Source organism: Argopecten irradians, chromosome 15 (assembly GCF_041381155.1).
Source record: "Argopecten irradians isolate NY chromosome 15, Ai_NY, whole genome shotgun sequence".
NCBI classification, from domain to species: Eukaryota; Metazoa; Mollusca; class Bivalvia; order Pectinida; family Pectinidae; genus Argopecten; species Argopecten irradians.
Window position 1 is genome coordinate 24584116 of NC_091148.1, and position 12663 is coordinate 24596778.

At 37.6% G+C, this 12663-nt stretch overlaps 1 protein-coding gene across 1 annotated transcript; it reads right to left on the reverse strand.

Annotated features, from left to right (window-relative positions):
- Positions 1–1798: 1798 nt before the first annotated feature.
- Positions 1799–12311, reverse strand: LOC138309713 (uncharacterized). Its single transcript, XM_069250931.1, has 3 exons — positions 12085–12311; positions 5236–5712; positions 1799–2310 (listed from the first exon to the last, which is right to left on the reverse strand). Exons 1-3 carry the CDS (start codon positions 12239–12241, stop codon positions 1838–1840), a joined length of 1107 nt encoding a protein of 368 aa, XP_069107032.1. The 5' UTR covers positions 12242–12311; the 3' UTR covers positions 1799–1837.
- Positions 12312–12663: the final 352 nt, after the last annotated feature.

A 12663-nucleotide genomic window follows, 5' to 3' on the forward strand; every position in this document is an offset into this window, starting at 1 on the left:
ATACAAAATGAAAGGGATAACAAAACTGTTCAGCCAGGTATATTTTCATATTTGGCAAATTCGTCTCGGTCAACTATAACACACCGTCATTAAATGTTTCAAAAAACAGACCCTTCTAGCTACAAAATAAAGGAATTCATTCGAATAAAATTTCAAAGTAAGTGTCCGCATTAGTAGTATAATATTACTGAATTTCTAAACGCAGAAACAATAATTTTCATTTTATATCTTATATTTTCAAGATAATTTGGATGACGCAATGCTTGACAATATATATGTCAAAACTATTACAATCAATGCTTATTTCTTTCATTTAATTGTTATGAAAAAGAAAAGAAATATTCACTTTATTTTTTATTACTAACATTGCTTCGGAAGAGTATAGTGTAACTTAATTTGGTTTTATGTCAATTCCAAATCCGGTTATATCGTTATACAGAATGCTGTACATCATAAGGTAGTATAGTATTAGAGGTGGATATTATTCTCCATATTTATTCTATTTAACCCGATTTATTGTTTGGGCATTCAATGCGTTTTGCTACCCAAACTGATTTGAAGGTTATATTTCTTTGTTATTTCATTTTTATGCTGTTCCTATACATTGCACGACGACAACTTAGCTCACATTTTGTCCATTTCCCGTAAATTTACTAAAACACATCAAATGACCACAATGATTTCGACCTTAAATATTTTTATATTACTATCTGGTTAATCTTGGCCATAGTGGTATTTTGTCATTATTTCCAACCTACTTATCAATCGATTGTATATATGCATGCTTCAGTGATACCACTATAAAAAGGGCAACAGTTTCACTATATAAGAAAACACAACACAACATACCGCAGTCCCCGAAAACACGCACCTCGCACTTCATCCTTGAGAGGAAACGAGAAGGGACGGCTTACCTTAAGGATGTATTCTTCTGAGGTTTCAGTCCCGTTGAAGTCTCGTTTCGACAAAGATCCAAGAAGTTATGATATATAAGGATTAACTTGAATAGATTGTTTATGTTATGGAGATAATACACAAAAATCTGAGTGTACTCTAAATAAACAGCGAAGCGGTTTATGCTGAGAGTAAACTCATATTTTTTGTTATATCTCCATAACATAAACAATCTATTCAAATTAATCCTTATAATTAGTCAATTTTAAGCCAATGGAAATGCTTGTAACAAGCAAAATTGAATCATTGTAAAATAAAATTTATCAATATCTGTAGCAAGTTGTCAAAAATAACATTTCTATTTTTAGAAGATTTTTTAGACAGGAATTTTAAGAAATGGACCATTTGGCGGCCATTTTGAATTGTGTCTTTTTTCGCTTTTAGGAGTGTATTTTGTAGCTCAAAATTAAGGGGTAGGGGTGGCAAATGTTGTTATTCTGAGAACAAATATTAGTCTTATCATCAAAACTGGTATATTTTTAAAAAAGACTACAGGAAAATAAATTCTACAAACATCCATACATATCAAACATCTCATTAGAGATTATGACTTTAATCTCTGACTTTAATCTCCTCTTTATTTGGTCAAAACGGCAAAATTCCCATAAAATCTATTATTTTGTCAACTAGGTATCTCTAAGTAATAATAGCTCAAAAACGAGCACAAGGACATGTTTTTTCTTCCATTTTCTTTTATAGTCCAAAAATTTATGAGAAAAAAAAGTTTAATAAAATAAAATTTCGACTTCTCAGAGGAGTACATCCTTAAGAGAGTAAAGTGCGTCTTTAAACAAACAAACAAAAAAAAGAAGTAAAAAAAAAAGAATAAAAGAATCGAAAAAAACGACCAAAAACTTTGTTATTATCATTATTAATAATAAAATTAAACTTCTAACAAAGATTTTGTATCGTACAACACTAAGCGCGCGAGTGAGCCTATCGTCGCATTCAAGGTCCTTACACTGATGACGTCATCATGTTTTTTATAGTACCGGATATAAAGATGCATGGCGTAGTTTTGCTTCCAGTCAAAGTTTTCATCAAATATTTGATTTACTTTATTTCCTGCCGGAGTACAAAACGTCATGTTTTCCACGTGTATCCAGGTCGGGTGAGCCTTAGCGATCCTGGTCGGCAGGAATAGAGAAAACTCAAAGTATTTCTTAGGATCGTAGTAGTACTGTTTGTGGAAGAGGTTAATCCAATGTCTAATAAAAACCGGGTCACGCTCGGCTACAATTAGACCGTTCCAGAGGTTGCTCCAGTACTCCAGGCTCATAGTGACGGGGAAGTCCATCAAGGGGTCCAGGGATCGCAGCAGGACTGTGTCCAGATCTAAATAGATACCGCCGTATTCTGAAAGAAAAATGGTAATTAAAAAAATGCAAGTAGGTAACAGTATAATTCTTCGTAACGTACATGCTGTTTTTGTGGCACTGAGAAGGTATTCTATTTTATGTGATTGTCATATGCTGATGGTCTAGGTAATGGGTATTTGTCAAACACAAAGTTGCGTCAGAGTGCATTATGATGTTTAATCAGATATGATATATATAACATTTAATGATGCAATTTACACATACATGTACTAAAAATTATATCCTTATATATATCACCAAAAACGTGACAATTATGGCGTCACTTAAGGATGTATTCTTCTGAGGTTTCGGTCCCGTTGAAGTCTCGTTTCGACAAAGATCAAAGACTTTATGAGATTTTCAAATACAATTCATCAATATAAGTAGCAAGTTGCCAGTTGCAAATATTGTCGAAAAATTACAGTTCTAACTGTAGCAGATTTTTTTATACGGGGATTTTAAGAAATGGCCCATCTGGCGGCCCCATCTGGCGGCCATTTTGAAATTGTGTCTTTTTTCGCTTTGAGTAGAGCCAAAGTTTTACCGTTTTTTACTGACATTGTTTTTACTTAAATCATTACTGCACCAGCAATTTTAGCTGTATCGAGCTGATTTTTGCTGTTAATCTTTACTTGGTTTTAATCTCTTGTGTACATGGTCAAAAGGGCAAAATACCCATAAAATCCAATATTTTGTCAACTAGATATCTTTGAGAGTCAGAAGCTCAAAAACGAGCACACGTACATATGCTTTTTCTTTCATTTTCTTTCATGGTATGAACTCCTCTTTCCAACAAGAGGCCCATGGGCCTTAACGGTCATCTGACTACATCTTTTGTATTAGCACAACACTATGTAGTCGTTTAAAGATTTTAGCATATTTGACCTCTGTGACCTTGAATGAAGATCAAGGTCATTCATTTGAACAAACTTGGTAGCTCTTCATCCCAGCATGTCACAGGCCCGATATCAGGTCTCTATGCCTCCTAGTTATTCTCAAGAAATCGTTTAAAGATTTTAACTTTTTTGACCCCTGTGACCTTGAATGAAAGTCAAGGTCATTCATTTGAACACACTTTGTAGCACTTCATCCCAGCGTGCTGCAGGCCCAATATGAGTATCCTGCGCCTTTTGGTTCTTGAGAAGAAATTGTTTAAAGATTTAAACCTATTTGACCCCTGTGACCTTCAATGAAGATCAAGGTCATTCATTTTAACAAACTTGATAGCCCTTTATCCCAGCATGTCAAAGGCCCAATATCAGGTCTTTAGACTTCCTTCTTATTCTAAAGATGTCGTTTAAAATATTTTAACCAATTTGACCCCTGTGACCTTAAATGAAGGTCAAGGTCATTCATCTTATCAAACTTGGTAGCCCTTCATCCAAACATGCTGCAAGCCCAATATGAGTATCCTGGGCCTTTTGGTTCTTGAGAAGAAGTCGTTTAAAGATTTAAGCCTACTTGACCTCTGTGACCTTGAATGAATATTAAGGCCATTCATTAAAACAACATCATAGCCCTTCATCCTAGCATGTCACAGGCCCAATATCAGGTCTCTCGGCCTCTTAGTTATTCACAAGAAGTTGTTTAAAGGTTTTTTAACCTATTTGACCCTGTGACCTTGAATGAAGGTCAAGGTCATTACTTTTTAACAAATTTTGTAGCACTTCATTCCAGCATGCTGCCGGCCAAATATGAATATCCTAGACCTTTCTGTTCTTAAGAAGTCGTTTAAAATTTCTAGCCTATTTGACCCCTGTGACCTTGAATGAAGGTCAAGGTCATTCATTTGAACAAACATGATAGCCCTTCATGCAAGCATGTTACAGGCCAAATATCAGGTCTCTAGGCCTCTTAGTTATTCACAAGAAGTTGTTTAAAGGATTTTTAGCCTATTTGACCCCTGTGACCTTGAATGAAGGTCAAGGTCATTTATTTGAACAAGCTTGGAAGCCCTTCATCCCAGCATATTACATGCCCAATATCAGTACCCTGGGCGTACTGGTTCTTGAGAAGAAGTTGTTTAAAGATTTTAGCCTTTTTGACCCCTGTGACCTTGAATGAAGGTCAAGGTCATTCATTTGAACAAACATGATAGCCCTTCATCCAAGCATGTTACAGGCCAAATATCAGGTCTCTAGGCCTCTTAGTTATTCACAAGAAGTTGTTTAAAGGATTTTTAGCCTATTTGACCCCTGTGACCTTGAATGAAGGTCAAGGTCATTTATTTGAACAAGCTTGGAAGCTCTTTATCCCAGCATGCTACAGGCCAAATATCAGTACCCTTGGCCTTCTGGGTCTTGTTAAGACGTCGTTTAAAGATTTTAGTCTTTTTGACCCCTGTGACCTTGAATGAAGGTCAAGGTCATTCATTTGAACAAACTTGATAGCCCTTTGCCCCAGTATGCTACAGGCCAAATATCAGTACCCTGGGCCTTTCGGTTATTGAGAAGAAGTCGTTTGAATGAAAAGTTTACGCACGGCGCACGGCGGACGGCGCACGACGACGGACGGTGCATGATGACAATAGGTCATCCTGACCCTTCGGGTCAGATGACCTAAAAATCTATATGAAAAAAAAGTTTAATATAAGAAAATTTTGACTTTTCAGAGGAGTACATCCTTAATTGGACATAGAAGCGTCAACTCATCAACTTCCAAATGGCAATTCTATCTTTTGGATGAAATTATCAGTAATAACAGTTTTTCTCAGTCTAACCCCAGCAACTTTAGAGTACAGACAATGAACACATAATAATAAAATTTATTACTATTTTCAGTGTAATATATAGTCTAATACAGATGTCAGGGCTTCGCATACCATTTTCATAATGCGCATGCTAACGGATTGTGAATTGCATCTATATAGATCAAATACTTCATATAGAGATAGTTTAATTAATGTGTAAGTAATCTGAAGTACCTTTAAGTACCATTAGTCTTGCTAGGTTGGACTTGTGCGTCATAGATCCCAGTTTCCGGCCGTTCTCAACCTTGTAGGGCTGGGACATGTGCACGTGTATGATATACGGAACACGGCGAATCAGATATTTCCAGTAAGTTCCGGTGGGAATCACATCTCCATGGACTAGTATCAGACATGGCTTCTGGAATCTGTGGACACTCAGAAAGCTGACCAGTTGGTAAAAGGTCATATTTCTATTTCCAAACCAAACATAGTGGGCGATATTCGGGACTCTCTTTCCACTTCCTTCCTGACAGAAGTTCCGAATAGCGCGGGAAAAACATTTGTTCTCAAATTCCACGGTTGGGATGTCGTCTGTATTTATAGAGGTGAGATACAAGCTAGAGATGTTTTCTTCACACCTGAGGAAAATTTGGTCACGGATTGCGAACACGGAAGGCTCGGGCGTAGCAATAATAACAGGCCGTAGGAATTCTGTAGTTGGAAAACAACAAAAAATCAAAACTAAAATTTAAAAATATAAAGTACATTTTTTGTGTTATCAATTTAGTTAAGAAATATCTATATCAAATAATAATTAACAAAAGTTGTGTAGTTCTTGGGAGTAAAATCGTGAATAGATATTTGTTGCCGATTGTCGAAGAAATGGCCTTGTGCAAATCAAACACGTGTATATGCGAGTGTTTGTTAGTGACCTAATACGGAAAAATACTGGGTCTAAAATAAACTTGTATCGGGCGAGGCGATATTTTTCCGTATTAGGCCACTAACACATTGCGTAACGAATTTATCCCGTCGAAGACCCTTTCAATGAAGTAACTGCAAAATGCATTATGTACCGAGTATGGAAACCAAAACGACTCAAAATTTTCACCTCATTGAAGACTCGAATGCGTTGTCATGGTCCATTTCTGTTAAATAAACCTAAATTAGTATTGCCGAATTCGGTTTGCTTTGAAATTGGTCATCAGCACTATCATTCAAACATTTTGTCACCATCTCGTTGAGTGCCGTCGTCACGAAGCGTTACTTGACCGCCATTTTGTTGCGAATGACGTTAGGGGCAAAGAACGATAACTCTATCGTGAAACCTGATACGATTTCTTCTAACCTGATACGACTATATATTGGATATCACGTGACGTAATTTTAACCAATAGGAACACAAGATTCTTGTCTGAGGCGAGATAACTTTAATTATTACCAAGTGTGTTGTATCAAGACCCTGTTGCCGTGCATACACGAGTATACACATGTATGCTGATAAGGCCCGCTACATTTTGCGGTGGCCGAGTGGTTAAGATGTCCCGACATATTACCACAAGCCCTCCACCTCTGGGATGCGGGTTCGAATCCCATGTGGGGCAGTTGCCAGGTACTGACCGCTTGTCGGTGGTTTTTCTCCGGGTACTCCGGCTTTCCTCCACCAACAAACCTGGCATGTCCTTACATGACATTGGCTGTTAATAGGACGTAAAAATAAACAAACCAAACCAAACCAAACATTTTGCACGTTTTGATAAAGATCTTATACGTTTTTCACGGTTCGCCAAGGCTTAGTAGGTATGAAAGACTGGTGACGGGCTTCTTTGGAGCAGGTGTATGCTCTTCCGTTCGATATGGGTAGTTCACAAACTAAGTGTTGGTCATTGTTGAATGTTCAACATTAACATCCAGATGGAGAATTACAATAAAATCCTCACTAAGAATGTGCCTTGACAGAACGCAAATAAACAGTTACCATCCATCTTGGCTTGCCGTGAAAATCGTGACAAACCTGGACATAACGGGCCAAAACGTACAGCGTTTACTACGTCAGTAAACACATAGAATACATGTTCGTATACCAAATGGTAAAGTTTTCGCGTGCATAAAAATGCTTCAAACACAGAGGCTCTCGCTTTTTGCCAAACCACGGGCGCTCGCTTGATTGATTTTTCCCTATTTTTGCGTGAAAAAATATAATAGATGTAAGCATGAACACTGTAAAATGTGTAAGTCGTGAAAAATGAAGCCGATAAAAACAAGGATTTGGGATATTATAGGTAATATGGTACATATACATTGTATATGCCAATAAAAAAAGAATATTTCGTAATTGTAATATTCTTTATTTACTGTTTTGAAGGTGCATAATTATGTATTTGACCGTGTATCATAATACATGTAAAAAAAATCGATACCAGATTGACATGGATGGTAAAAAAAGGAAGTTGTTCCATTGGCTGTATCGGCCAATAAACACAATATATAAAGCACCAAAGTCGAGGTAACAACAGATATAGAATTACAAGTATAATACAGTTAGCTAAACATGCACTTAATATGTGTTGATTGAATCTTACCTAGGCTTTAAGTTTCAGCGTGATCGCACTTAGCATTTTGGGACAAAAACAGGTATATAATTGTATTTTGTTTGTTTCTTGTACCTGATTAAATCCTGTAAGGACAGTCTCCCATGTATGCAGTGTGTTGCGTGTGTAAAGTGCGTGTGTGTGTTTTGGAAGGTTGCGGTATATTCGTATTGTGTCTTCTTGTATAGTGGAGCTCTTTCCCTTTTTATAGTGCTATATCACTGAAGCATGCCGCCGAAGACACCAAGCAACACGCCCCACCCGGTCACATTATAATGACAAGGGGCAAACCAGTCGTCTTACTCTGGCCTTGTATGCTGAGCGCTACGTAGGAGTAGAAACTACCACTTTTATTGACTTTGGTGTGTCTCGACCAGGGGACAGAACCCGCAGCCTTCCTCATAGAGGCGAGCGCCCAACAAAGGGCCAAAAGTGAGGTGTTATCAATGGAAACGTTAGAAAGAAGAAAGTAAGGCAGGCACAAAGAAAAGATAATATCCTGAATTTAGTGTATTACAAGATAAGTCCTGTCCCGTCCGCAGTGACATGTAGTATGTACAATATGAAGGTGTAAAAGTCGGGTCATCGAAAGTGATTCGTATAAGTCATTGTTTCGCAATATATGTATGTAACGTTAGCGAAAATCGAAGATTGACAAGAGGCCCATGGGCCTTAACGGTCATCTGACTCATGGCACAAAACAACAGTCACAGTATAATGCAGTGGTTAACAATTAATATAAACAATACAAGGAACTCCTTTTTTGAATATGCAAGTTTCTGAAATAGGTAAAGGTCATTTGTTGAACAAACTTGGTAGCCCTTCATCCATATATGATTTTAAAGCCAAATTTCAGCAAATCTCCCATTTTGGACCCCTGACGTTCTATTCCCATGGGTCTTACCTTGTCCTTTATAAAATATGTTCCCCCTTCTGAGCCCCGCCCCTCTGTCCCGTAGGGTCCGACCTAACTCGTTTATATCAAACATGATTGTCCTTCCCCAGTGATGTTTCACACAAAATATGGATGCATTAATCCACTCAAGGGTTAAGAAGGAGTAGGCTTTTAAAGCAAAATTTAATCAAAATTCCCCATTCTGAGCCCCGTCCCTCTGTCCCCAGGGATCGGACCTAACTTGCTTATATAAAATATGACAGTCCTTCCTCTAAGATCTTTTACACAAAATATGGATGAAATCCACTCAAGGGTTAAGGAGGAGTAGGATTTTAAATCTAAAACAAGTACATGTACTCATTGTAACAGACACCGAGGTTTGCCCGGCAAAAATGTTTCAAAATTTTTATCATACTGATAAGCATCCCTTTATAACCCGTTATACTTGATTTCATTGAAATCAGAGACCGAAATATAAAAACAGGAAGTTGGCCCAGCGGCCATCTTGGAATACCAAAATCTTTACCAAAATGTTTGCATGTTGTTCGCCATCCCTTAAAACCTCTATACACCAATTTTCATTTGAGATCGGGGACCGAAACCTGAAAACAGGAAGTGGGCCAGCGGCCATCTTGTAATACCAAAATCTTTATGAAAATGTTTGCATGTTGTTCGCCATCCCTTAAAACCCTTATAGACCAATTTTCATTGAGATCAGAGACTGAAGACTGAAAACAGGAAGTTGGCCAGCGGCCATCTTGGAATACTAAAATTATTATATAAAATATGATTTTCCTTCCCTAATGATGTTTCACACCAAGTATGGATGAAATCCACTCAAGAGTTGAGGAGGAGTAGGATCTAAAATTAAATCTAAAATTAAGAAAATTTCCCCTTTTGGGACCCAACTCCTCAGTCCCTAGGGGTTGGAGCAAGCTCATTTATATAAAATATAAAATATAATTGCCCTTTGCCAATGATATTTTACACCAAATATGGATGAAATCCACTCAAGGTTTCAGGAGGAGTAGGGATTTAAAACTAAAATTAGAAATTTTCATACATTTGGGATCCCATCCCTCAGCCCCTAGGGGTCGGACCAGACTCATTTATATAAACTATGATTGTCTTTCCCCAATGATGTTTCATACCAAATATGGATGAAAACCATCTAAGGATGAAGGAGGAGTAGGATTTTAAAGCTTAAATTTAGAAAATTTACCCTTTTGGGGCACCGCCCCTCTGCCCCTAGGGGTAGGACCTATCTCATTTTTATAAAAAATTATTGTCCTTCCCCCATGATGTTTCATACTAAATATGAATGAAATCCATCCAAGGATGAAGGAAGAGTTCGATTTTAAATCTACAATTAAGAAAATTTGCCCTTCTGGGGCCCCACCCCTCAGCCCCTAGGGGTCGGAAGAGGCTCATTTTTATAACAAAATGATTGTTTTTCGCCAATGATGTTTCATACCAGATATGGATGAAATCTATCCAAGAATAAAAGAGGAGTAGGATTTTAACCTGAAATTAAGAAAATTTGCACTTTTGGGGCCCCACCCCTCAGCCCCTAGGGGTAGGACCTTTATCATTTATATAAAAATAATTGTCCCTCCTCAATGATGTTTCACACCAAAAATGGATGAAATCCATCCAAGGATGAAGGAGGAGTTGGATTTTAAAGCTAAAATTAAGAAAATTTGCCCTTTTGGGGCCCCACCCCTCAGCCCCTAGGGGTCGGACCAAGCTCATTTATATAAAATATGATTGTTCTTCCCAAATGATGTTTCACACCAAATATGGATGAAATCCGCTTAGCGGTCAAGGAGGAGTAGCGTTTTAAGGTTCATGTATGGCTTTACACAGTGATATTTTGCAAGCTTAAAACTCATTACTGTGCTGCAATTGAACAGAACTAATTTCATTAATTGTTGGTATATACCCTGGCTAACTGTCAGTCTTACTGTTGATATGTAATTTGTGAAGCTGCGTGTAAAATACAGTAAAATATGAGAAAAATGAATATTTCTGGAGAAGACATAGAACTCGTGTGAATTGCATTGATGGAACCAAATAATCATGCCATCGTGTTCAGTTGTGAATATGCCAGGTACTCCAACAGTTTGTTTGGCAAAATCGGACCAGCAAATAGCGCAGGAGCCTAGTGTAGTAAATGCAAATGGCTGCTATAAATGGCGGATCAAAAAATATCGCATATAAGAAGCCATCTCAATTGATACAAATGTTTTTATAGACACCATAAGGTACTCTGAACATAACAAGAAGACTCTTCACGAAAAAATAGTTCAAACAATCTGTTTGGGGCAAAAAATGCAAATTTCCGGAAAGAGCCTCAAAGTCCACATTTTAACTATTTTTTTCGTAAATATTCTTCTTGTCATGTTCAGAGCACCTTATAGTGTATATAAGAGCACTTGTATCAATTAAAATGTCTTCTTATATGCTATATTTGTGATCCGCCATTTAAAGCAGCCATTTGCATTTACAACAATAGGCTCCTGCGCTATTCGCTGGTCCGATTTTGCCAAACAAACTGTTGGAGTACCTGGCATAGTCACTACTGAACACGATAGCATGTTTATTTGGTGCCATCAATGCAATTCACACGAGTTCTATGTCTTCTCCAGAAATATACATTTTTCTTTTATTTTACTGAAATTTACAAGCAGCTTCACAAATTACTTATCAACAGTAAGACTGACAGTTAGCCAGGGTATATACCAACAATTAATGAAATTAGTTCTGTTCAATAGCAGCACAGTAATGCGTTTTAGGCTTGCAAAATATCACTGGTTAAAGTCATTACATGAACCTTAAAGGAAAAAAGTTTACGTACGACGGACGGCGCACGGCGCACGGCGGACGACGACGGACAAATCACAATGACTATAGGTCATCCTGACCCTTCGGGTCAGATGACCTAAAAATGTATAATGAAATTCTCGAAAACACCTAAAAATGTATAATGAAATTCTCGAACACACCTAAAAATGTATAATGAAATTCTCGAACACAACATATCCCGATAATGATACGAATCTAACAAAATATACTAAAATAATGTCAAAACGTGATTTTGTGTTGTTGGATAAGTTTTGTTCACCCAAAAACTAGGGAAAAATCCATCAAGCGAGCGCCCGTGGTGTAGGAAAAAGCGAGAGCCCCTGTGTTTGAAGCTTTATTTTGCACGCGAAAACATAAGCACGTCGTGGTATACGTACATGTATTCTATGTGTTTACTGACGTAAATACGTATTGTTATAGTAGAATTGACAAGTAAATGTAAATATACAGTGTATCTGTAAGTCACGGAGACTGACACATTAATATTGTTATCGGCACATGTATTTTTGTAAACTAAATATATCCATTATGTAGCAATATATATCTTGAGTACACGGTTACTAGATACTTATATTAACAGTGAAAGAAAGAGAAAATAAAAAAAATAGTTCATATTGATGTAAAGTCATGAATGAACCAGTGATCATGAAACTCATGTGCAAATGCATTTCGTACATACACGTGTGTCCCTGTGACCTGTACAGGACACGAGTGCACGTGCTATTTATTTACCTGGTACGGCAGATTGTCGGGTAGCTTCTATCAGTCTCCTATCCTGTCCAACTAAGAGTGTCCCCAGCACAACGATTAGTCCCACGGCGAGGACTACTGTCAGCGCCTTACTGCAGACGTAACAGAGACCTACACAAGACGGGTGTCGCTTCCCCATGTTTAACTGGAAATGTCACGCTTCAAGCTTTATCATCATGAGCGGCAATCGGAACATCTCGCCCACTTCTTCGAACATAGGTCAATCGGATTACCTCGTCATTTTCTACGAAACTAGACTCGGCCTAATTAGTAACCGTTTTGGACTACTTCGGTAAAAAATGGCGGCGCCCATGGTAACACGCTTCAACGTAATCAGTTGGCTATAAGAGGTATTTATTCCTCGCTGCATATATATCTACTGTACACGGATTATAGATGATGGTTTCTTTGATTTTGTATATAAATAACAACTAGGAATTCGATTAATTGTCTCATTTTTTATAATGATTCAGTCGCTCTCTTTTGGGCGGTGTACGGTCAAACCGCAGGCCTTTATTCAAAAGGCCCCAGTGAAAACAGTTCCGTTATTTAGAGTCATCA